This window comes from Lepidochelys olivacea, assembly GCF_965140295.1.
Source record: "Lepidochelys olivacea isolate rLepOli2 genome assembly, chromosome: 6".
Classification (NCBI taxonomy): domain Eukaryota; kingdom Metazoa; phylum Chordata; order Testudines; family Cheloniidae; genus Lepidochelys; species Lepidochelys olivacea.
Genome location: NC_140416.1, coordinates 24,545,238 through 24,572,187, shown reverse-complemented (window position 1 = coordinate 24,572,187; position 26,950 = coordinate 24,545,238). Strand labels below are relative to the sequence as shown.

The 26,950-nt window shown below is 41.3% G+C and overlaps 1 protein-coding gene across 8 annotated transcripts in view; it reads right to left on the bottom strand.

Moving 5' to 3' along the window:
* PTPN5 (protein tyrosine phosphatase non-receptor type 5) overlaps positions 1-26,950 on the bottom strand; it is a 140,594-nt gene that overhangs the window by 48,433 nt on the left and 65,211 nt on the right. For all 8 annotated transcript variants that reach the window (XM_084632331.1, XM_084632330.1, XM_084632335.1 and 5 more), the window contains 2 exons: positions 2,593-2,774; positions 1,507-1,626 (listed from right to left, as the gene is read on the bottom strand). In XM_084632331.1, coding sequence (XP_084488457.1) covers positions 1,507-1,626; positions 2,593-2,774 — 302 coding nt within the window. The remainder of the gene's footprint in view (positions 1-1,506; positions 1,627-2,592; positions 2,775-26,950) is intronic.

Genomic DNA, 26,950 nt, shown 5'->3' with positions numbered 1-26,950 from the left:
CAGACTTGTCGTCTCATTGTGCTGCATTCTGAGAATCACACTCCTCCATACTCAACCTGCTTTATGTTTACTTTTACTTAAAGTCACGTAAGTCAGGACATTTCTGGGCTGAACAATTAAGTTGTGATTGACAAATTACACTGCAAATAACATGCAGATAATTTAAGTGCCTCCTGCTGCAGGAGGAGTTTTGATTATGCACAATGAATCCAACTGAGAAAAAGTCATATAAAAAGCACTTGTCTATAACAAACGAAAGGCCAGGTAATATCCAAGTTCACAAACACTGTTCAGGGAACACCGAAAGCAGTCTCCACTGTACTTTAAGCACCTGATATAAGCAGTCAGATCCCCTATATGCATTGCACAGCTACTACTAGAAAAGTTATGCACCATGACTCTGAACACCCACATGGTAAATATTTTTGCCTGATTTTCAAAGGTGCTGATCATTGTAGCCCCATACGGAGGTGACTATATGGCAATTGGCTGTAGCACAAGTCGACATGCCTGGGCTAGCTTTGGTATAGCTAGCATGGCTAAATATATCAGCAAAGATGCACTGGCATGGACTTCAGCATGGGCTGTACAAGCACGCTAGGGACCCTGGGTACATACTCTCATTGTTAGCCTGTGCTTTAGCTATGCTAGCTAAAGTTAGTGCAAGTATACCAGCCCATGCTGCAATCACATCTCTGACTGCAGTGTAGACACACCCTAAGGCTCTGTCTACATTAGAGACATTTACACCAATGTAATTATACTGGTAACTCACCAGATTAAGTCACACTGGTGTAAATCCCGCATTACAGTGGTGTCACACGCTAGGAGTTTGCACTGGGGAGGTTTCATAGATATAGTTTTGCCAATGCAAATTTTTCTAATGTAAACACAGCCTAAAATGCTCTAAAAAATAATCAGGAGAATTACTTTTATTTATCATGAGGCTAATGATTTAAAACACATTTCTAATGAAATTACATAGGTTACATTCATCTTCTCCAGTGGGGACGCATGGGTATAACCGAGGCCAGATTCTGGCCCGCTATGTTTCTAAACGAGGGCTGGAATTGAGTTGGTAAACTGTTCTGGTGAGTCTTGTGAGCCTCCATCAGCTACTGCAGAATCTAAGATATTTTATTTGCCTTCAGAAATTGAGTTCTAGCCCTTCCCTTATGGTGAAGTAAACCTTATGGGCTTGATTTTCCCCTGCCTTGCTCCCTATGTAATCTTTTACTTCTCTGTGAAGCAGGTGCAAAGGTCTTCATTCTGATTTAATAGCAGAGCCAAAAAGATCTGGCCTTGGATTTTTAAAGACTAATTCAATAGACGTTTGTTTCCGGAGAAAGTTCTTCTTCATTCCAGAGCAGATACACAGCACAGCAATCACCATGTTTTAATACAGTACATATTTTTACACATTTAATCCAAGAAGATACCAAAATGATTACTCAAGGCTATTGACCTTAGCCCTGCACTCCAATAGAGAGAAACAAGCAAACTTACCTCTCCTGGATCTGAGATGAACTGTTCAAATGGTGTTAGCAAGTAGGACAGCAGGTCAAAGGCATTCTGAGCTGTTGGGATTGTCCCGAAACCGCTGTACCATAACATCATGCAGAAAAGCTGTGAAATCAATCAGATAATACATAATAAGCATTCCTCATTAGACAAACATTCATTTTCATTTCAAGACTGCATAATTAACTAATTTAGTTCTCATTGATTTTTATGTTGATCATCATTTTCACTTTCAGAAGTCAGGTATTTTCTATGCTGCAGCTTAACCAGAATAAAAAGACGGCGAGCCTGATGCTCAGCTGGTGTAAACCAGTGTAGCTCCCTTGAGCTCAACAGAGTGACGCTGATTTACACCAGCAAAAATCTGGCTAAGGGAATAAAGAGAGAGAGCATTTTAGGCTTCCATTAAGAATTCAAGAATATTAGAATGCATAAAATGCACAGTAACACAACTCTTATAAATGTATAAAGCTTTTGCTATATCAAGACAGATATACATATAGATATATACACATATATATGTTAATACACACAAAAAATTCATTTCAAGCAGTTAGGATTGCTACTCACAACATGGCTGGCACCAACCCCCCAAAACAAGAAAATGAAGAGTTAAGCCACCTACATGTACATACCCTTTACTCCTCCACACAGAAGCACATTACCATTACCATATCACATACCATGCACCACAATCTTAACTCTATCCCCACCCCACCCCGTTCGCACACTTAACCAGATTATTCTTCCCCAACATTATGGATGTTTGGTATAGCAGTTGGCTGTGTTGGGAGAAGGCAGTCTGGCAAAGGGGTGTTTGCAGAAGGGTGGTTAAAGGGGGCGATGGAAGGCTGGCATATGCAGAGGGGCAGAGTTAAGGTTGCGAGGGTGGCCTGTGGTGCACAGTAATTGTAGTAATGATGAGTGTAGCACTGACTTCAGTGCAGCTATGCCAGTTGACACCAGCTGGGAATTACACGACAACACATGACTGAAATCTCTAACAACAAGAACAGTTTTAAAAATTAGGGTTTCATGTTGAGCTAGTTATAAAGTATGCTAGTGCCTTACCAATATCTGCAAGAGGGCGAACAAATATACACCGCCTCCTGTCGTTAATCCGTTCCACCAGGCAGCCCAGCCATGCTGCAGAGTTCTCGGTGAGGCTTTCTGGGATTGTTCCTTCCCTCTTTGCTGTCCTTGCTGTCCATCAGCTTCATCAATTGACTCCATCACTGTTGGCTTGGAGAGACCTTCAAATGCAAATTATATGTGCAGGGAATGAAAAGCAGTGTAACTCTGCAGCCGTCATGGAGGCTTTGAGGAATATTATCTTTGTAAAGATGTTGGTTACCTCTCAGTTCTGCATCCTTAAGTGCAGCTCGAGATTCAAGCGTCACACTCTATTAGTACAGCAGTATTCACTTACCTTCGTCAGAAAAAGTAAGCGTGGGTGGATAAATTATTTTTCTTTTATTTCTGTTGTAACAGAACCTGGGGCTTTGTTGTTAATAAATTCTCATTTACATTGCTGCATCTTTCTTTTCTTCTTCATTTTTTTTCTAAGGAGCCCTGGGTTTGGTTCCCAGCTCTGGCCACTCACCTGCTGTATGATGCTGGGTAAATCATTTAATCTCTCTCTGCCTGTTTCCCCTCTTACCCATTGCCAGTCCTGTCTATTTAGACTGCAAGATGTCAAGACAGACACAGTCTGTTACTATATATTTGTACAGTTCCCTAGCACAACACAGACCTTGATCTTGGTAGCAACCTCTAGGTGTAGCAAAAGTAATAAATAGACTGGTCTGATTTTGCTCTGATAGCTGATTACTATTGGTGCAGTGCCACTGGCCTCAATGGAGCTATGCCAAATTACACCAGCCGACTGTCTAACCACAGAGTAGTAGCATTTTATCCCCACTTTGTATAGTTGTAACTGAATTCACAGACTGTGAAGCAGCAAGAAATCAGGCCCACTAACGTCAATGAAATTACTCCTAATTTATACTGGTGTACATTAGTAGAGAATCAAGCCCAAAGATTGCCCTCTGACCAAGACCATAGCCATGGCAACAAATCCTAAGCCAAGCACACCAGCATAGGATAATGGCCACAAAAGGGCTATCATTGTGGTTTGCTAAGCTAAGATTCCTTCAGGATGCATCATCATTCATCATTTATTTTTCTAAAGATCCAAAAACTGCAAACTTTGGGACAGATCCTCAGCTGGTGTCCATTGGCCACAGCTCCACTAAAGTAAATAGAACAGTGGATCTACATCAGTTGAGGATCTGACCTTAAACACACAAGATAAGACTTTATAGAAGCATGTTATCTCCCTTCTAAAACAGAATACTGTGTGGAGCACAGAGTCACAAGCTTCCTATTCTCCCTTATCTGGCAGTTCTTCTCCTATTCAAGTGAAGGACAGTGCGGATCTTATGGTGCCCGTTTGAGAGAACAAGAGATGAGCCCACATCAGAGGTTTTTAGGCATGTAACTCCCATTGAAATCAGTAGGAGTTAGGGAGGTGCTGACAATTTCCTATCAGATTCTCAGCACACTTAACGACTCACTGACTTCACTTCGAGCTAAGAGTGCTCAGCACCTGGCATGGGGTGCTCCACATCTGAAAGTGACAGCCTTGTATTTCTCACATTAATAAAACTCCCATTGATTTCACCTAAAAGTCCTAGGTTCAAACCCTGCTGATAACTTATGTAGGGAGACAATATGGTACCAGAGAATGGATATTTTTATTTTCCAGTTTTCTATATAAAAACCTAGGAAATTACATACAAAATGTACGTTAAAATAACATTATGACTTCAAAGTCAAGAAGTCAGATGTTAGGAAATTCCAGAATTAAGGTCAGCCTTTTCTATGCAAAGAAGTTACACCACTCTAATTAAAATCAATTTTGAAAAAGTGTACCAAATGCAGATAAACCTATATAAATCAGTGGAAGCGTCCATGCAAGCTTTTGTGCTGATTTAACTATATCCATTTTAAAACACACCTTTAATTAACTTAGTGCTAATCTGTGTGTTGACCAGGTGACGACAGTCTTTAATTACATGGTCTCATTCCATTTGTTCTAGAGCAGTGGTTTTCAATCAGGGGCCCTGACTTAAATGAACTCGACTCAACATTTTAAATCCTCTCTGGAGGAAGTCCAGATTTTAGCATACAGAGCAACCAAAAGCACTTGTTCAGTAAGCCTGTCATGTGAAACTACCAAGAGACCCACTTCAGAAGATCAGACAGCTCGGTTCAAACACTGGAAACAACTTGGATAAATCCATATGTCCCAATTTGTGCATCACTTTATGCTGTAAGTCATCAAAGCAGTTCTTAAGCCAGTTTGATATTTAACTGAAAGCCAATGGAATTCCCTCAACACTCCTTCATGCAATTTATAATGTTAACTACAACACTTTGCTTCAGTTGGAGCCTAAAATAAAGATGGGGAAGGGGATTTAAAGAAGAAATAAAATAGGACAATGATAATTATTCTAAACAAGAGGCTGGAACAGGCTTTGATTACTGTCTCAGTTGCAGAGAAAAAGAAATTCCCCAAAAAGGAATCAATATGTATACCAGAGAGTTGATTTTCAGAGGTGCTGAATCCCCTGTCGTATTTGTTTTGACACTAAATTCCGTTTATTTGACACTGTCCTCACATTTTCAGTTTTCAATATTCTGCTCATTTTTGCACTGAAAACACCTAATGCCTCATAAAAGTTGGAGGGTGGAAGGAAACTAGAAGTTTTGATACAGTTGAGACTTTCAGTACTCAGTGAATCTGCTTGGGATGGCAGCATATGCATATTAGCGAGATGTTCCTGCTAAAATGATCAGTGCTGAAATAACTAACAATGTTGGGATTTAATCTACCACCTTTAGGGTTTCACGGTTAACACCCTAATTGAGAGGAATGGGGAAGTTTATAGCTTTCAGAACCATTGCTTCAGGCTCTCTGTAAACACAGGAAGATATCACATGATCTGCTTAGACTTGGTTCCCTTTTCCATGCTATCTATGTCATCAGAAAGGGTTAGAAAGATTTTACCTTTTTAAATTAAAGTTCAGACTTAGAACACAATTCTGCAGCTGTGGAATTGTGTGACACACTGGAACCCTGAATATAGGATCTTACATAAATGCACCTATAGATAGAAAGTGCCCACTTACTTTTCTTCAGTCTATTGTTGGAGCAATATCTATCTCATCCCCTCCTCCCTTCTGAAAGGGAAAAACAAACAAACAAACAAACAAACAAAAAAGAAAAATCCCTTTTTAGCTCCAAAAATGAAAGACTTCAAATGCTTGGCCAGATGCTGGTGTGGTAGATGACAATCCAGAGATACCTGTGCTCATCCTTAAAACTGCCTTCCTTGCTATTAAGCTACCCCAGAAGTGTCAGTTTGGACGAAGCTAAGTGACCCAGACTTAGCTTCATCCAAACTTACCTTAGTAGGTGATTGTCCTCAGCACAGTATGCAGGCTGTGGAAGAGGTTCAGTAGTGGGGATGGCACGTGATCTCTGGGGAGATGTAGAAATTGTAATGTAGGGAAGTGGGCATTATCAGTGAATAAGGATAGGCACAAAGATGAGGTCTCAATCCATCTTTCATGTTTAGTGGTGCTAGAATTTGAGGCTGCTGTCTGAGATCATCTCTAATGACTAGCAAAGAAAGAAAACGTCAAGAGAAACAAAAGCCAGAATCAAAATGAACTGAGAGTCCTTTCAAGTAGAGGGAAGTTGCAGAACCACCTGAAGCCATTTAACAGCAGATCAAAAACCACATGAAAAATGAAATAATAATAAGGAACTCTTAAAGCCTTTCATTCTACAGGAGCCCAAATGAGTTTATTAAGTTAACTATGGGCTTTCAATGGGAAATGTTCAAGTGCAGCCACAAGACAAGTGTGGACATATTGCTCTAGCTGCCTATACCGTAGGAATCAATCCCCCCTGGTGAAATGCAACCATCTCTGGGGTGGAATACGGCAGATGAGCCACAGGGCGGAATAAGCTGGCCCAAAAAGGTATGCTTTTTTGAAGATGTGGTTAAGAGATTAAGAAATAAGTTTAGATTTGAAAATAGTGAGTGCATCTGCTGGTGGCATGTTCCCGCCCTCATTTTCTTCTTGTTTTATGTTGTCTCTTGCCCTCTTTCACGCATCTAGTTAAGTTCTCCCTTTCTCCTTCTGCTCTGTTCCGTCTTTCCCTCATCTCCCTAATGGCTGCTTCTTGGAGCAACTGCTCCTTGGAGCAGTCCTGGAACCCACAAAGGGAGAGACAATTCTTGACTTTGTACTAAGTGGTACACAGGATCTAGTCCAAGAGGTGAATATAGCTGAACCGCTTGGTAATAGCGACCATAATGTAATTAAATTTAACATCCTTGTAAGGGGAAATATCAAAGAAACCCACTGCAGCAGGGATCGGCAACCTTTGGCACGCGGCCCATCAGGGAAATCCGCTTGCAGACCAGGCCAGTTTGTTTACCTGCAGCGTCTGCAGGTTCGGCTGATCGCAGCTCCCACTGGCCGCGATTCACCGCTCCAGGCCAATGGGGCTGCGTGAAGCAGCGTGGGCCAAGGGATGTGGGAGCTGCGATCGATCAAACCTGCGGACGCTGTAGATAAACAAACCGTCCTGGCCCGCCAGGGGATTTCCCTTTTGGGCCGTGTGCCAAAGGTTGCCGATCTCTGCACTACAGTATCATTTAACTTCAAAAAGGGGACCTACCCAAAAATGAGGGGGCTAGTTAAATAGAAATTAAAAGGAACAGTCACAAGAGTGAAATGCCAGCAAACTTCATGGAGACACCATAACTGAGGCTCAAACTAAATGTATACTCCAAATTTAAAAAAACACACACAAAACAAAACAGTAAGAGCACCAAAAAATGCCACCATGACTAAACAACAGAGTAAAAGAGGCAGTTAGAGACAAAAAGACTTCTTTTAAAAATTAGAAGTCAAATCCTTACTGAGGAAAACAGAAAGGAGCATAAACTCTGGCAAGTAAAGTGTAAAAGTATTAAACAGGCCACAAAAGAATTTGAAGAGAAACTAGCAAAAGACACAAAAACTAACAACACATTTTTTGAAGTACATCAGAAGCAGGAAGAATGCCAAACGATCAGTGGGGCCATGAGATGACAGGTGCTAAAGGAGCACTCAAGGAAGACAAGGCCATTGTGGAGAAGCTAAATGAATTCTTTGCTTGGGTTTTCACGACAGAGAAAGTGAGGGGGATTCCTACATCTGAGCCATTCTTGTTAGGTGACAAATCTGTGCAACTGTCCCAGATTGAGATGTCAATAAAGTAGGTTTTGGAACAAATTGATAAATGAAACAGTAATAAGTCACCAGGACCAGATGGTGTTCACCCAAGAGTTCTGAAAGAACTCAAATATGAAATTGCAGAACTACTAACTGTGGTATATAAACTATCACTTAAATCTACCCACTGTACCAGATAGCTGGCAGATACCTAATATAAGACCTGTTTTTTAAAAGGCTCCAGAAGCAATTTTGGCAATTACAGGCCAGTAAGCCTAACTTCAGTACCAGGCAAATCGGCTGAAACTATAATAAAGAACAGAATTATCAGACACATAGATGAACACAGTATGTTGGGGAAGAGCAAACATGGCTTTTGTAAAGGGAAATCATGCCTCACCAATCTATTAGAATTATTTGAGGGGGTCAAAAACATGTGGACAAGGGTGATCTGGTGAATATTGTGTACCTGGATTTTCAGAAAGCTTTTGACAAGGTCCCTCACCAAAAGGGTTTAAACAAAGGAGGCAGTCATGTGATAAGAGGGAAAATCCTCTCATGGATCAGTAACTGGTTAAAAGGTAGGAAACAAAGGGTAGGAATAAACATCCGATGAAGTGAGCTGTAGCTCATGAAAGCTTATGCTCAAATAAATTTGTTAGTCTCTAAGGTGCCACAAGTACTCCTTTTCTTTTTGCGAATACAGACTAACACGGCTGCTACTCTGAAACCTCTCAGTTTTCATGGGGAGAGAGGGAAATAGCAGGGTCCCCCAAGGACCTGTACTGGGACCAGTACTGTTCCACATAGTCATAAATTATCTGGAAAAGTGGGGAAACAGTGAGGGAGAAAAGTTTGCAGACAATAGTAAATTACTCTAGATAGTTAAGTCCAAAGGTGACCGCAAAGAGTTACAAAGGGATCTCACAAAACTGGGTGACTGGGCTATAAAATAGAAGATGAAATTCAATGTTGATAAATGCAAATTAATGCACATTGGAAAACATAATCCAAACTATACCTACAAAATAATGGGGGTCTAAATTAGCTGTTACCACTCAAGAAAAAGATCTTGGAGTCATCGTGGATAGTTCTCTGAAAACATCTGCTCAATGTGCAGCGGCAGTCAAAAAAGCTAACTGAATGTTAAGAACCCATTAGGAAAGAGATAGATGATATGACAAAGTGTCATAATGCCATTCTATAAATCCACTGTATGTCCACACTTTGATTATCACATGCAGTTCTGGTCACCTCCTCTCAAAAAAGATATTCAGTAGAACCTCAGAGTTATGAACACCTGGGGAATGGAGGTTGCTCGTAACTCTAAACAAAATGCTATGGTTGTATTTTCAAAAGTTTACAACTGAAAATTGACTTAATACAGCTTTGAAACTTTACTATGCAGAAGAAAAATGCTGCTTTCCCTTTATTTTTTTAGTAGTTTACTTTTAACACCATACTGTACTGTATTTGTGCTTTTTGTGTGTGCGTGTCTTTCTGTCTGTGTGTGTCTGCTGCTGCCTGATTGTATACTTCCGGTTCCAAATAAGGAGTGTGGTTAACTGGGCAGTTCATAACTCTAGTGTTTGTAACTCTGAGGTCCTACTGTATTAGAACTGGAAGAAGTGTGGAGAAGGGCAATGCAAATGATTAGGGGGGGTGGAACAGCTGACACACGAGGAGAGATAAAAAGACTGGGACTGCTCACCTTAAAAAAGAGATGAGTAAGGGAGGATATGACAGAGGTCTATAAAATAATGACTGGTGTGGAGAAAGTGAATAAGGAAGCGTTATTTACCCCTTCACATAATACATGAACCAGGGGTCACCCAATGAAATTAATAGGCAGCAGGTTTAAAACAAACATAAGGAAGTTCTTCTTCATATAACACACAGTCAACCTGTATAAGAAGGAGCTTCCACCACCTCCCTAGGTAACCCATTCCAGTGCTTCACCACACTCCTAGTGAAAAAGTTTTTTCTAATATCCAACCTAAACCTCCCCCAATGCAACTTGAGACCATTACTCCTTGTTCTGTCATCAGCTACCACTGAGAACAGTCTAGATCCATCCTCTTTGGAACCTCCTTTCAGGTAGTTGAAAGGAGCTATCAAATCCCCCCTCATTCTTCTCTTCTGCAGACTAAACAATCCCAGTCCCCTCAGCCTCTCCTCATAACTCATGTGTTCCAGTCCCCTAATCATTTTTGTTGCCCTCCGCTGGACTCTTTCCAATTTTTCCACATCCTTCTTGTAGCGTGGGGCCCAAAACTGGATACAGTACTCCAGATGAGGCCTCACCAACGTTGAATAGAGAGGAACGATCACGTCCCTCGATCTGCTGGCAATGCCCCTACGTATACATCCCAAAATGCCATTGGCCTTCTTGGCAACAAGGGCACACTCTTGACTCATATCCAGCTTCTCGTCCACTGTAACCCCTAGGTCCTTTTCCGCAGAACTGCTGCCGAGCCATTTGGTCCCTAGTCTGTAGCGGTGCATGGGATCCTTCCATCCTAAGTGCAGGACTCTGCACTTGTCCTTGTTAAACCTCATCAGATTTCTTTTGGCCCAATCTTCCGATTTGTCTAGGTCACTCTGTGTCCTATACCTACCTCTCCTCCCAGTTTAGTGTCATCTGCAAACTTGCTGAGGGTGCAATCCATACCATCCTCCAGATCATTTATGAAGATATTGAACAAAAGCGGCCCGAGGTACCGACCCTTGGGGCACTCCACTTGATACCAGCTGCCAACTAGACATGGAGCCATTGATCACTACCCGTTGAGCCCGACAATCTAGCCAACTTTCTATCCACCTTGTAGTCCATTCATCCAGCCCATACTTCTTTAACTTGATGGCAAGAATACTGTGGGAGACCGTGTCAAAAACTTTGCTGAAGTCAAGGAACAACACGTCCACCGCTTTCCCCTCATCCACAGAGCCAGTTATCTTGTCATAGAAGGCAATTAGATTAGTCAGGCATGACTTGCCCTTGGTGAATCCATGCGGACTGTTCCTGATCACTTTCCTCTCCTCTAAGTGCTTCAGAATGGATTCCTTGAGGACCTGCTCCATGATTTTTCCAGGGACTGAGGTGAGACTGACTGGCCTGTAGTTCCCAGGATCCTCCTTCTTCCCTTTTTTAAAGATGGGCACTACATTAGCCTTTTTCCAGTTGCCCGGGACTTCCCTCGATCGCCATGAGTTTTCAAAGATAAAGGCCAATGGCTCTGCAATCACATCCGCCAACTCCTTTAATCTGTCACTCTTCTCTCTTTGTGTGTGGGGAGCAGCAAAAGGGAACTGGATTTTAGATCCACGGTAGACAGCACTTCAGAGAGCAAGATTCGAATAGGTGTCACAGTGCTGTCAGTCCATTAGTACTACATAAATGTATTATTACCACTTATTTGTATATTTTAATTGCACCAGAAGCCCTAGGTAGGGTCAGGGCCTCATCATGCTAGGCACTATGTAATTACTAACATATTGAAATCACAGCATCTTCCGTACAGAGCATGAATTTAAGAAAATATACTAATTAGTTTTAGCATAAAGGCAGTGCCTGGGCTTCCCAACTGGGATCAACCTATAAGCAGAAGTATTATTTTCTGTTTTACAAATGGGAAACTGAAGCATAGAGATCAAGTGTCTTGACCAGGTTCTGGACCCAGATTTCCTGAGACCCATGGCTGTGCCTTAACCACCAGGACATCCTTCCTTTGCTCTGTGAGTTTCTGTACAAACTCCGAGAACAAACCAACCATTTTGTGTTCCTCCTCTCTACTGTAAATAAGCCTGCAGAAAAACAAACAGCCACTTTTTCTGGTGCATTAATCCATAAGGGTCTATCCTAATCTCTGGGGGAACTGAATGGGAATCTTGCACCTGAGTGTTTGAGCCCAGTTAGCTGACTTTCTGCTCAGAAGTTCCCAGCTCAACTGCTGAGTCACACACTCTCTCCACTTCATTTTCACACTGCTCCCACTCAGTCCACCTGCCATTTCATATGGGAAGGGTGGGAGGGGAGAAAAAGAAACAAAGTCAGAAGAAAGAAAAGGAGGACTTGTGGCACCTTAGAGACTAACAAATTTATTTGAGCATAAGAAGAGTACCCAGAAGTCACCTGCTACAGGACAGGCCCAACAAAGAAAATAACAGAACGCCACTAGCCGTCGCCTTCAGCCCCCAACTAAAACCTCTCCAACGCATCATCAAGGATCTGCAACCTATCCTGAAGGACGACCCATCACTCTCACAGATCTTGGGAGACAGGCCAGTCCTTGCTTACAGACAGCCCCCCAACCTGAAGCAAATACTCACCAGCAACCACACAACAAAAACACTAACCCAGGAACCTATCCTCGCAATAAAGCCCGTTGTCAACTGTGTCCACATATCTATTCAGGGGACACCATCATAGGGCCTAATCACATCAGCCACACTATCAGAGGCTCGTTCACCTGCACATCTACCAATGTGATTTATGCCATCATGTGCCAGCAATGCCCCTCTGCCATGTACATTGGTCAAACTGGACAGTCTCTACGTAAAAAAATAAATGGACAAATCAGATGTCAAGAATTATAACATTCAAAAACCAGTTGGAGAACACTTCACTCTCTTTGGTCACTCGATTACAGACCTAAAAGTGGCAATTCTTCAACAAAAAAAACTTCAAAAACAGACTCCAACGAGAAACTGCTGAACTGGAATTAATTTGCAAACTGGACACAATTAACTTAGGCTTGAATAAAGACCGGGAGTGGATGTGTCATTACACAAAGTAAAACTATTTCCCCATGTTTATTTCCCCCCCCCACCACCACCACCACTGTTCCTCGCACATTCTTGTCAACTGCTGGAAATGGCCGACCTTGATTATCACTACAAAAAGCTCCCCCTTCCCCACTGCTGGTAATAGCTCACCTTACCTGATCACTCTTGTTACAGTGTGTACGGTAACACCCATTGTTTCATGTTCTCTGTGTATATAAAATCTCCCCACTCTATTTTCTACTACATGCATCCGATGAAGTGAGCTGTAGCTCACGAAAGCTTATGCTCAAATAAATTTGTTAGTCTCTAAGGTGCCACAAGTACTTCTTTTCTTTTTGCAGATACAGACAACATGGCTGCTACTCTGAAACAAGTCAGAAGAAATATTCTCATTCACCCATGCCCATTCTTACGGTATGCTGGGACACAAGCAAGAACAGGAACCCAAGCTGCCAGAGAGGGGTACTGAAAAAAATAATCAGATGGAATGGCACACTGCCTCCCCCTCTTCTTACAGTCCCAGCTAGCATGTTGCAAGCCTGAGCAGATTCCCAACCAGTCATTTTAATTTCTAGTGCTTGAGAGCCTATTCCAAAGGGAGGGCAGTCTGTCCATTAAGTTCAATGAGCTTTGGATCAGCCCTTGAGTTTGTCCCTGTGTTCTCTGCATCACAAAAACTCTCCATCAGGCTGTAATTTTTCTACACTCCAAAACTTTTTGAGCCACTGCCTAGTAATTGACTGTTGCTGAATGAAGATAGCACAATGACAGGTTAAAAATACCATCTGGGCAGATCACATCCCGCCTAAGGCCATCTTTATGGAAAGGTACTCCTAAAATAACTAAAATGTCCAAGGGCCCCTGAATCCTTCTTCAAAAAATAAAGATAAGAATTCTATTAACAATTTTGTGGACACTTATGAGCCCGTAAAGAATCCAGCTCATTGACGAGGAAGAGCTACACAGGAGTTAAAAACTAGTAAATGATTATTTTAATCTGTAAAATGAATTATGTGACTCTGAAGTGACACGGGGACCAAATACGCTGAGCGAGAAGATGCAAATGTACATACTCTTTTTTCAGAGTAGAACCACCCTTTACGGTTTACACTCAACTTTGTACCATTGCTGAGGTAATACAATAAATAGATACTCATCACAGACTCAGACTGTAAGGCCAAAAGGGACCATCACGATTAGCTAGTCTGACCTCCTGTGCATGGCAGCCACAAACCGTCTCCCACCCACTCCAGTAATAGGCTCAAAACCTCTGGATGAAGTCCTCAAATCTTGACTTAAAAGCTTCAAGTTCTAGATAATCCACCATTTTCTCTTGTTAAAACCTATGTCCCATGGCGCAGAGGAAGGTGGAAAAACCCAGGGTCTCGGCCAGTCTGACCTGGGGGGAAATTCCTTCCCAACCCCCAATATAGCGATCAGTTAAGACCCTGAGCATATGGGTGAGACCCACAAGCCAGATACCAGGGAAATAATTTTGTGTAGTAACTTTTGTGTAGAGCCCTCCACATCTAGTGGCCCATCTCTGTCCATTGGAGATATTTGCTAATAGCAGTCGTGGATAGGCCTTATGGCATTGTAGGCAATCTCATCATACCATCCCCTCCAGAAACTTATCAAGCTTAGTCTTAAAACAAGTTAGATTTTTCTTCTCCACTACTCCCTTTAGACAGCTGTTCCAGAACTTCACTCATCTGACGGTTAGAAACTTTTATCTAATATCAAGACTACATTTATTGATGGCTGGTTTATAGCCATTTGTTCTTGTGCCAATGCTGGTCCTTAACTTAAATAACTCCTCTCCCTCCTTGGCGTTTATCCCTCGGATGTATTTATGGAGAGCAATTGTATCTCCCCTCCTCTTTCATAAGAACATAAGAACGGTCATAGTGGGTCAGACTAAAGGTCCATCAAGCCCATTATCCTGTCCTCTCACAGTGGCCAATGGCAGGTGCCCCAAAGGGAATGAACAGAGAGGTTATCATCAAGTGATCCATGCCCTGTCACCCAATCCCAGCGTCTGGCAAACAGAAGCAAGGGACACCATTCCTGCCCATCCTGGCTAACAGCCATTGATGGACCTATCTTCCATGAATCTATCTAGCTCCCTTTTGAACCCCGTTATAGTATTGGCCTTCACAACACCCTCTGCCAAGGAGTTCCAGAGGTTGACAGTGCGTTGTATGAAAAAATACTTTCTTGTGTTTGTTTTAAACCTGCTACCTATTAATTTCATTTGGTGGCCCCTTGTTCCTGTATTATGAGAAGGAGTAAATAACACTTCCTTATTTACTTTCTGTATACCACTCATGATTTTATAGACCTCTTTCATATCCTCCCTTTGTCGCTTCTTTTCCAAGCTGAAAAGTCCCCGTCTTATTAATCTCTCCTCATACGGAAGCCATTCTATACCCCTAATAATTTTTGTTGCCCTTTTCTGAATCTTTTCCAATTCCATTCTTTTTTGAGATGGGGCGACCACATCTGCACACAGTATTCAAGATATGGGCGTACCATGAATTTATATAGAGGCAATATGATATTTTGTGTCTTATTATCTATCCCTGTCTCGATGATTCCCAACATTCTGTTCACTTTTTTGAGTGCCGCTGCACACTGAGTGGATGACTTCAGAGAACTATCTACAATGACTCCAAGATCTCTTTCTTGAGTGGTAACAGCTAATTTAGACCCCATCATTGTATATGTATAGTTAGGATTATGTTTTCCAATGTGCATTACTTTGCATTAATCGACACTACATTTCATCTGCCATTTTGTTGCCCTGTCTTTCGTTTTGTTAGGCTAAATAAGACAAGCTCCTTAAGTCTACTCCTGTAAGACTGGTTCTCCAGTCCTCTGATCATCCTAGTAGCCCTTCTCTGCACCTGGTCTAGTTTGAATTCATCTTTCTTAAATATATGAGACCAGAACTGCACACAATATTCCAGAGGAGGTCTCGCCAGTGCCTTGTATTGTGGTAATAATACTTCCCGATCTCTACTGGCAATACCTCACTTGATGCATCCTAGGATTGCAGAAGCCTTTTTCACAGCTGCATCACACTGGTGGCTTATAGTCATGCTGTGACAGACCAATACACCCAACTTTTTCTCCTCCTCTGTCTCTTCCTACTGATAAATCCCCAGCTTATACAAAAAATTCTTGTGGTTAGTCCCTAAATTCATGACCATGCACTTTGCACTATTACTCCAGTTTTCAAAGTTGTCCAAATTTTCCTGTATGATATTCCAGTCCTCCTCCATATTGGGAATACCAGAAGAGGTCTGTATAATCTCAAAAGCTCGTCTCTCTCAGTAACAGAAGTTGATCCAGTAAAAGATATTAACTTACCCACCCAGTCTAGCATGATCTATCTTTAATAAAACCATGTTATATTTTAACCCAATTATCATTTACCATTTAACTACTCTCTTTTTCAAAATTTCTTCTAAGACTTTGTATGCAATTGAGGTCAAACTAATGGGCCTGTAGTTTCCTGGATCATTTTTTTCCTTTCTTAAATGTAGGTACTATATTTGCAGGTGTCCAGTCATATGGTACAATCAAGACTTGATGGATTCATTTAAAATCCTTGCTATTGGTCTTGCAATTTCTGGTGCCAGTTCCTTTAATATTATTAGATGGAGATTAACCAGGCTCCCCGATTTGGTCCCATTAAGCTGTTTGAGTTTGGTTTCCACCTCGGATGTGGTAATTTATGCTTCCATACTCTTATTCCCATTAGCCACCCTGCTACTGTCCTGAAGCTCCTCATTACTCTTATTAAAAACTGAGGCAAAGTATTCACTTAGGTGTTGGGCAATACCTAGATTATCTTTAATCTTCACTCCATCCTCAGTGTTTAGCAGTCCCATTTCTTCTTGCCTGGTTTTCTTTTTATTTATATGGCTAAAGACCCTTTTACTATTGATTTTACTTTCCTTTGCAAGGTCTGCTTGGCTTTCTGCAGGTCTCACTTTTTCTCTATACTTTCTGACCTCCAAGTGGTAGCTTTCCTTGCTGATCCATTCCTTCTTCCATTGCTTATAGGCTTTCTGCTTTCTCTTCAAGATGCTTGTTCAGTTTGGTCTGCAACCCTTCCCTATGAATTCCTTCCCTTGCTTGGGATGCAGGCCTCAGATAGTTTCTGCAACTTTGACTTAAAATAATTCCAAGCTTCTTCCACACACAGATTTTTGAGTTCTTCAACCCAGTCCATTCCCTAACGAATTTCCTTAATTGTTGGAAGTTTTCCCTTTTGAAATCAAGGACCTTAGCTGCAGACCTGTTTTTGTTTATCCTTCCATTTAATTTAAATAGAATTAACTCATGATCACTTGAACCAATGTTGACCTCTACAACCAGTTCTTCTATGAGGTCCTTGATACTTATCAATATTAAATCTAAAATAGCATCACCTCTTATTGGTTTAGTGACTATTTGGTGAAGAAATCTATCCGCTATCTCCTCCAGGAACATAAGGTCTCTACCATTATTAGTAGCACTTGTCCTCCAATCTATATCTAGTAAATGAATGTCTCCTATAACCACACAATTCCCAGTAGCATTTATTTCACTAAAAATATTAGAGACATCTCTATCCATATCGGATCCTGAGAGTCTGTAGTAGACCCCAAGGACTATCCCAGTGGACCCTATATTACCTTTCTTCCCCAAAGTGATTTTGACCCAAACAAATTCCATTTTATCTATTCCATCACTTCTAATTTCTTTACTGTCTACCTAATCATTAAAATACAATGCTACTCCACCACTTTTACCTTTATTTCTGCCTTTCCTGAACAGCACATACCCTTCAATACCTGTATTCCAGTCATGATTACTACTCCACTGTAATATCTGATTTCATTTCCTGCACCAGTCATTCTAGTTTCTTATCACAGGATGTCACTTGATTTCTACAAGATCTTATTTGAAATGAGCCATACTTTTTCTTCCAAGAAATGCAATTGATTATAAAATAGTTATAAATGGAGTTAACTTTTTAGTATTCAAAATAGACAACTAAAAACCAGAATATAATAATTTCTTCTACATTTTAATAGCATTAATCTATTGTAAATTTGAACGGATGTCAATGCAAATGACAATTATTTTTATTTAGAAGTGAACACAAACCCATCCTGTACTTTTGCAGGGAAGATACACATTCATTAGCTATATAAATTCCAGTTACATGCATTTGGTTGGTGTGATACGTGGGTCGGTATATATAAAGTGATTATAAAAGACATTTTCAAATGTGTTTTGTAAACAAATAAAGAACATCATCTTTTGTTCAAAATGATTCAAACTTTTTCTGGAGTTAACCTAGTATTTTCCTCCCTAATAATGGTTATTAATGCATTAAGGCACATCTTCACTGTTGCCATCATCCAGGAAACACACGTACATCTGTTTAACTTTAAGCTTGTGAGTAGCTCTACGGAAGTCAATGAGATTACACACTTAAATATGTGTGAATTTGTTTGCAAGATCAGGTTCTTCAGTCATTGGTTAGCAGTGAATGGGCTATACATTTTTCAATGCAACCTTCTTCTTTTAAGTTAAGTTAGGGGAAAGCAAAACAGTATCTGGATCAAAGGTGCTGCTTTTTGCGGGAGAGGGGTCCTCTTTTGTTAAAAACAGCCTAATTAATTTCTTTTAGAATCTGCAATTTATTCATTTCTGGGCTGAACTGAAGTGAATGCAAATTGTCAGCCTGGAGCAGATTTTTATGGCTGAGTACGGTTCCTCCTCTCAAGAGCCGTAGCAGCAATGATATGTGCTAATAATGAACATTTTTCACATTGCCTATTTGTTGATGAACACTTTGACGAACATAATGTACGCTCTTCTAACACAGCTGACTCCTGCACACATCAAAACTCCTTTGAAAAGAATGAAGCAAACCTTTCATTTCCTTCATAATGCACAGATTCAATGCTTAGTACAAAGTCTGAGAAGAGGCAGTTGCTGTACTTTTGCAGTAACTGCTTTTAAGGCCTTAAAAGCCTGCATTTCATTTACAGCTAGGGCCACACTCTGCCTCTCTTATTCAGGGTGAGTGGTGCATTCCTCCAAGAGCCGGATGCTACTCAAAGTGGGTAAGGACTGGGGGGCCTTACTCTGGCCTTTAATAAATACATAAAATCATTTAGGGTAAAAAAATTTAAAACTGACTGAGGAGTCTAAGTCAGGTGCATTTGAAAATCCGATCTTTAACTATGGCTACACTACAACCTAGGGCTTGTCTACACTTACATTTTATAGTGCTCTAACTTGCTGGCTCAGGGGTGTGAAAAATCACCCCCTGAGCGAAGCAAGTCTGAGCGCTTTAAAGCGCTACCGTGGACAGGTTCCGAGCGCTGGGAGGTGGATTACCAGGGGCACTGAGAGAGCTCTCCCCCAGCGCTCGCGCGCGATCACACTCGCGCTTCAAAGCGCTGCCGCGGGAGCACTTTGAAGTTTCTAGAGTAGCCATGCCCCTAGAAGTGTGATTTCCAATTTGCAGATCCTCACACTAGCTCTCATGTGTATAAAAGTGTAGCTGCAGTAGCATGGGCAGTGGCAGTGGAGATATGGCTTAGCCTTACCAAGCACATGCCTACTGGTTTTAGGCAAGTTCGTACTCAGTATAGCTAAGCCGATCTTCCGCTGCCCATGGGACTGCGGGTATACTACTATTTATACTCGTGCTATTTCAATGAGAGTTAGAGCCCAGTATATGTATGCAAGCTGTGAATCACACTTCTAGCTCACAGGGTAGACCTAGCTTTAGTGCACTTTATAGGACTGCCTACAAGATTTCATTAAACACACACACCCTTCCACCAGGGGTTCAATGCTAATTGCCAATAAAGCCAGATTGTGACCCTTTATTCCATTGCACCAGATACCCATATCACTGAGCAGCAGCAGAGGAAGGAGATGGGTGATGATAATGATTTAGGGCATAGAAAAGCTTTCATGTGAAAAGAGACTGAAAGGATTGGGAGTGTTTGCCTTAGATAGGAGACATGAATGAATCGTATAGGGAAGGCAGATCAGGAACTGCTATTCACCCTGTTTGGTAATACAGGAACCAGGGGACAGTCATTGAAATTGAGCAAACTCAAAACCCAAGATGGCAATATTTTTACAAACAGTGCACTATTAGCCTGTTATGCTCTGAAGTTCCCTAGAACAGCAATCTCCAAACACGAGCAAACAGAAGCAGACACGCAAGCAGGTGGTCAAACAAAACATGTAATAACCATGAACCAGTTAACAGAGCAACAGTCTGAACAAAACGTAACAGTCCAAATGGCAGGTATGTAGCAGCAGCCCCTGAGTAACTGCACACACCCAATGTTACATACACATGCACTGAATTCAGGGAACAGGAACCAGGAAACAAACAGGAACAGGAAGGCAATACACATGCACGCCAGTCATCACACTTGTAGAACTCATTGTCATAGGACATCACTTAGGCCCAGGAGAGCAGCAGGATTAAAAAAAGGATCAGACATTTATATGGATAATGAAAATCTCCAGTGTATACAATATTAAAAAAACAAGCAAGAATTTTGGGAGGGATGGAAGTCTTCAGGCCGTAAGTCAAACTCTAAGGATTGGAGGTTAGGTGGAAACTTTTCCTGGGGCAGGTTTTACCATAATTGTCTACTACAGTGTTTCTTGCACCTTCCTCTGAAGCAGCTGGTGTTGACCACTATTGGGGACAGGATAATGGACTAGATGAACCAGGTGGTCTGATCCAGTCTGACAATTCTATGTTCCCAACAATATACAAAGGTTTAAAGGTTAGGATGATACAAAGGGGGAATAACTAGGAGTAAAAGGATGCAATATAGAATGGGAACTTTTAGATATAGATACCAGGGAAAAAATATTCCTGACATTGAAATTGATAGAGCTGTGCAATCTTCCAAGGGAAATGATGGAAACTCCAGCCTTGAGCAAAGCACTATTTTTTATTAATAGTATTAGTACTACAGGGTGCTCAACCAAGATTTGGGCCCCACTGTGCTAGGACCTACATATACACCCATAGTAAGAGATAATCCCTTTCCCAACCGTTGTACAATCAACGTAGACAAGACAGAAAGGGTGGGAGAAAGGAAGTATTATTCCTATTTTACAGATGGGGAACTGAGACACAGAGCATGGATAACTTGCCTGAGGAAGTCTGTGGCAAAGCTGAGAATAGAATCTAGAGCTCCTGAGTCCCCCTTCAGAGTCTTAACTTTGCTAGAAGATATACTGAAGGGAACAAACTTGCACTGGCAACCTGGTGGTCTCTATTGTTGGAGGCTATACGCAAAGGTTTCATTCTAAAGCTTTAAGGAAGGTTCTAAAATGACAACAGCAATTACCCACCATCCTTTCAGAGACATTTCACCGTTTATCAGGGGCAAGCAGTTATGGACATTTGAACCTGCATAATGAGCATGAGTCAGACAGGATTGTGCTGACTAGGATTTCAACATAATAGCCACAATTCAACCCTTAGTTACACCTATGTGATCTCTCTAAAGTTACAGAGGACATCCCTTGGCCCAATAACAGAGGACATCACTTGGCCCAATAATTAAGGACCAGATTCTGTCACCCATAAGTGTTCAGAGTGATTACTTGTTAGGTCATCACCAAGTCTCTCTTTCTACCTACCTTAGGTACTTATGTGGCCTCCACTACCATGGTATCTTTAATGCATTTATTCTCACAGTAACCTCTGTGTAGGAAAGCACTATTATTATTTCAATTTTTTAAAATGGGGAATTGAGACACTAAGGATAAAAATTTCAAATATGACTTAGGAGTCTAAATCTCATTGAAAGCAGCTTTGAGTAGGGGTTGGGGGAACAGTGTCTATTCACCACCTTTAGCCCCCAGATTCAGGGACAAGTTTGAGATTGATCCAATCTCTGTGTGGTACGGTCAGCCTTAGCAACACCCCCTTGTGGACCACCATGGCACTATTCACCCTGCCTTAGTTTCCACCCAGGGAAACTCTCCCAAGCAGTAGTCTCTCTCTGCATCACCTGACAAGGTGCTGGTAAAAAACTTAAGACAACAGTTCCAAGTATAACATAAACAAAAGGATCTTCTCAGTTCTCCTTGGGCTCAGTTCTCAGTTTTCCTGCTGTTCTCCTACAGTGCACTGACTCTGGGCTTTCTCCATCTGGGAATCTCCTTTCTCCTAGGGCCAATCATAAGAGCCATCCTCCTTCCTGTAACTCTACAATTCCCTACAGTTCCCTACCAGACCACCCTTTTCCGGGACCTGCCAGAGGACCCAAGGACCTTTCAGCTGTTCCCTCTCCCTAGCTGAGCTCTCACAGCCTTTTGTAGGCATCCCATGACCCTTCCCAGCTTGGTTTAATAATTAAACAAGGCCATCTAATCTCCAGCCATCACAAGTGAGGCTGGGTCTAACTTCCTGTAAATGACTAGCCTGCGACACTGATGTAAATGAGACCAGTCCAAAGTAGGGCTATCAAGTGATTAAAAAAATTAATCGTGATTAATCGTGCAAATGTTTAGCATACCTGGCACGTAAATACCTTGCAACACCAGCTACAAAAGTGCCATGCACATGCTTGTTCTCACTTTCAGGTGACATTGGAAATAAGAAGCGGACAGCATTATCTCCCATAAATGTAAACAAACTTGTTTGTCTTAGTGGTTGGCTGAACAAGAAGTAAGACTGAGTGGACTTGTAGGCTTTAAAGTTTTACACTGTTTTGTGTTTGAGTGCAGTTATGTAACAAAAAAAAATCTACATTTGTAAATTACACTTTCACAATAAAGAGCTTTCACTATAGTACTTGTAAGAGGTGAACTGAAAAATACTATGTTTTTTGTTTATAATTTTTACAGTGCAAATATTTGTAATTAAAAATAATCATATAAAGTGAGCACTGTACACTTTGTATTCTCTGTTGTAACTCAAGTCAATGTATTTGAAAATGTAGAAAAACATCCAAAAATGTTCAGTAAATTTAAATTGGTATTCTATTGTTTAACAGTGCGATTAATCACAATTAATTTTTTTAATCTAGATTAATTTTTATTAGTTAATGGCGTGAGTTAACTGCGATTAACCAACAGCCCTAGTCCAAAGGCTTCTCTACTTTATGTCTATTCATGGCCCCAAGGAGCTGTTCTGGTAGCCAAAGCACAGAGGCTCTCTGGATAACACCCCACACACTAGGGGCCAACGGAAAGATGCCCTTTCCACAAAGGGATTTCCCAGGTAACCAGTTAAAAATGGCTTTCCAGCTGCCACAGAGCAAATGGAGTAGAAGCCTAAATTTGGCCCCAACGGTAAAATCCTGAGACCTTTTACTCAGCCCTTAGGCAAACATCCCTTGAAACCCAATGTGAGTTTTCCTGTTTAAAACTGAGTAAAGCATGTCAACATTTCACCCAATACTAATTAAGAGCAATATCAGTTAACACAGTCTTGCAAAGATTTAATTTTGTTCTGTCATTTTCAAATGACATTTATCTCATTTACAGCACAGATGCAAATTACACAGCAAGTGTAAAAATATTCTGTTTCTAATTTGTTTAGCTGGGAGACTGCAAGAACCGAAGACAGTAATGCTCCCCAAACTGTTGCTCTGTGCTTTCATACAGGGAAGAGTCCTGACTTGGGGTGGGGGGTTGGGGAACCTCATTAAAACCTCTAGCCACACATACAAAGCAGATTGACTTCTATTCATTATACTTCCCACTGGTTGAGACACAAGGGTGAAATTAAATTGACTCAGAGCACGGCACAGCATTTTAGCTTACAAGCAAGATCTGCTTGTATCTTTCCTTTTGAGGCACTAAAGAACATTAGTGTCACCATTCTAGACTCAAAGTACAGACAGTGGGACATATTTTTGCCCTCTGACAAACCCATGCAACTCCATTCACTGCAGTGAGGTTACACAGGCATAAATAAGGGCTGTATATGTTCCCCTGCGCATATGACACAGAGGAGTTTGGAAAATAGGGAGCAATTTTTGTGAAAAACATTCAAAATGTTCATTTTTTGTTTTGGTCAAAGCTTTGTCTTGTGTTTGTAGAAATTTTCCTACTGGCTCTATACAGAACAGAGTTGGAACTGATCCTTTTTATTTGTCAGTGAGATATAATTCTGTAAATTACACTACATTGAGAGAATATTAAGGCTCCTAGCCCAGATATGCAGCCATGGGGGCAGCTCCCTGCACTCATAAGACGAGGATCAGACCCATCATATTCTTCCTTTTGATGAGCCAGTTCAGTGAGAAACTAAAGAAATGGAGTAACATTTTACAAAGAGCTGAATGAGATTCTCATCAGCATGGAATAACCCCCACAGGCTTAACAGAATTAGGTTATCCAGAATATTTTTACAGGGCAATAAATCACAGCAGGACAGCGGAATGACCCAAGAGGATTAAAACAAAATACAACTACACTCAGCAAGGTCTTTTCTGCAAGGATCAGTGTTAAATGACAAGACAGTAAAATAGGCCAACACATCCAGAAAGGAAGCAGGACCCTCTGCTCCCCAATGAAGGTACATCCCACCGCCATAGGGCCTGGGTATGGCACTCCACTTCCAAAACTCATTCTCATCCCTATCTCTGTCAAGCTACGCTTTCCCTGAGCACCTAGGTGGCAGAAGGAGGAAGTAGAGTTAAGAAGTAATCCTTTTTTCACTGGGAACAACTTGGGAAGTGAACTTGACAGAGGCTATTCTTCAAAGCCAGATGCTGCTGTCAGATGTGCTCACATAGCTCCCTCTTGACTTCCACAGGAGTTATGCTTGCAGATCTAAGCACAGAATTTGGCACTCTAAGGCTTTGTCTTCATTGCCAAAAAAGGTATGTTTTCACCGAAGCGCAACTAATGCGTGTTAGCCTCCCACGGTAACATCCTAGTAACAACAAGGCACTGTAGTCTTACCACCAGGTCAACCACAGATTGGTGGGGTCGGGGAAGCACAGTGCTGACCTCATCTAGCTACCTCATGGTTAAACATACGGGTGCCTTGTCTACAACAGGATTCCACAGCAGGATTGCTAACACACGTTAGTTATACTGCTGCAAAAACATACCTTTTTTTGCAGTGAAGCCCAAGATGTGTGCGTGGTTTCCAAACCTTGGTGTCTTGCATGATAGCACAATGAGATATTGAATGATCTGTTGGGCCATCCCCTTTCCACTCACATACCAACTTAAGCCAAAAGGGTGAACTTGGAATTCAAAATCATTACAGAGAGAGGCTTTCAGTCAGGTTTAGGTCTCTCTTGATTCAATTCTTCTTGGGTGCAAAAGAAAAATACATTTCATTAAATTACCAAGACAGTAGGTGTTTGTTTGTTTGTTTAAATGAGATTTCTTGAGAATACAGTTTGTAGGTCACTGAGGAAAAAAATGTCCAGACATTTCCTAGTTTTATTAATCAATGTTCTGAAACATCACTTGTGAAACTCACTGACTTTTCATACTGAGTCAGAACAACTGTGATTAATTTTCAGAGTAATTCATAACTTAGTATTATTGTTTGTATTTAGAGGGAAAACTGGGGGGTTGGTAAAACCTGGATAATGATTCTGTGTTATTTAGCACAATTAGCACTTCAAAAGAGAGTGTAGTGTGCTTTTTTCCCCCATGGGAAAGTGAATCTGTTCTGAGCTAATGCTGGGACTCTGGGCTCAGTATTGCTTTTTGTGCAGCCTACAAGCTTGAAAGTATGCTTGGGCTCTATGGACCCAACGTGTTTCCATTAGGATCCTCTGTCTGGCAATGTTACACTTAGGGTTTGTCTACACATGAACATTAATCCAGAATAAACAAGGGTATGAATTTAAAACAGATGAAGTATTCCTGATTAACTCCCTCGTGGATGCTCTTATTCCAGTGAATTAAACTAATTCAGAATTAAGAGTGTTCACGCACTGAATTAATCAGGAGTAGGTATTCCAGAATAATTCCCAGTATAGACAAGCCCTAAAATGCCTTCCCTCCCACCTATTTTTTTCCCCTAAAGGGATCATTTCAGGTTGTTTAGCAGATTGTACATAAAAAAAACAAAAACATGATTTCTGAAAGACAACACCCTAAACCTCTTATTGTTCTTCCATTGCAAACAATCCAGATTATCTGAAAAACTGCATCTTGCATTACAGGTCCTAATCCACACAGCCTTCCTGGGAGGGGAAGGATGTAGCCGCCAGGGTCATGTGCCCCCAGACCTGGCTTCACCAAAGGTTGAGAATAAGACACAGCTAGGCCTCCCCCCACCCCGGCCCCCGGGCTGATGGCACTAGATACTGCTGAATATGTCCTTCCTGGGCATGCCTAGTCCTTCTAAAGGGCCACTCCCCCTCACAAATTACACTGAGTGCTCCCACCCACATGGCGTTCATAGTAGTGAATACCCATAGCCCATCTAGTAACAAACTAAATTATTTAAATCAGCCCACCAGGTTGCCCATCTGTAACAAATTCATGTTCATCATGCATGCAGTACAGACAGCATGGTCAGCAGCTACATTGCTCACAGACAGCACTCTGCGTGAAATACTGAGCCTTTCCACCACTGTAAACAGGAGTAATTCCACAAGTGAGGGGGCTATACTTGTGTGAGAGAAGAGTCAGGCCCTCATCAGGCTTTTTGCTCCAAAACTATAGGCTTCTCCCACTTCAGGCTAAAGAAGAAACTCCACTAGCTGATACAAATGCTAAGAGCAGCAGCAGGAGTAAAAACCCAGTCAGAAAACAGCAGTGATAGACTAGCCATTACATCATATACTGTGGGTCTGATTCTCCTCCCACACTGGTGGTCCACTGTTATGACTCTATTGTTCTCACTGGAGTCACTCTTGATTTATACTAGCATAAGCAGAACAGAATCAAGCCCCATGTGTGCATATATAAAATGTACTTTGATTATTCAAATCCTGTAAGCAAGAGATTTATTCTTAATAGGATCTGTTAATATTTACAGGCTGAAACCCAGGACTTGTTGCTAAGGGCTGTCCTGTTTTTTCCCCTTGGAAACCATACCAGATTAGAGCATATGATATTTCTAACAGCTGGAGCCTCTTAAGTTAGTTTTGCTTTAAAAATAAAAATATTAAATGTGGTGTCAAATTACAGCTCTTTAAAAAAGTGAATGTAGACCCTTGGTGGGCAGAGGCAGTGAATATTAACTTCTGTCACACCCACACATAATTAGCATTTGCCATCTTTCAATCAGAGCTCTGTTCAAAGCTTCTTTTGTCTTTGCACAAGGACCTTCCTTCCTTTTCTGTTCAACAGCTCACAAAGGGTC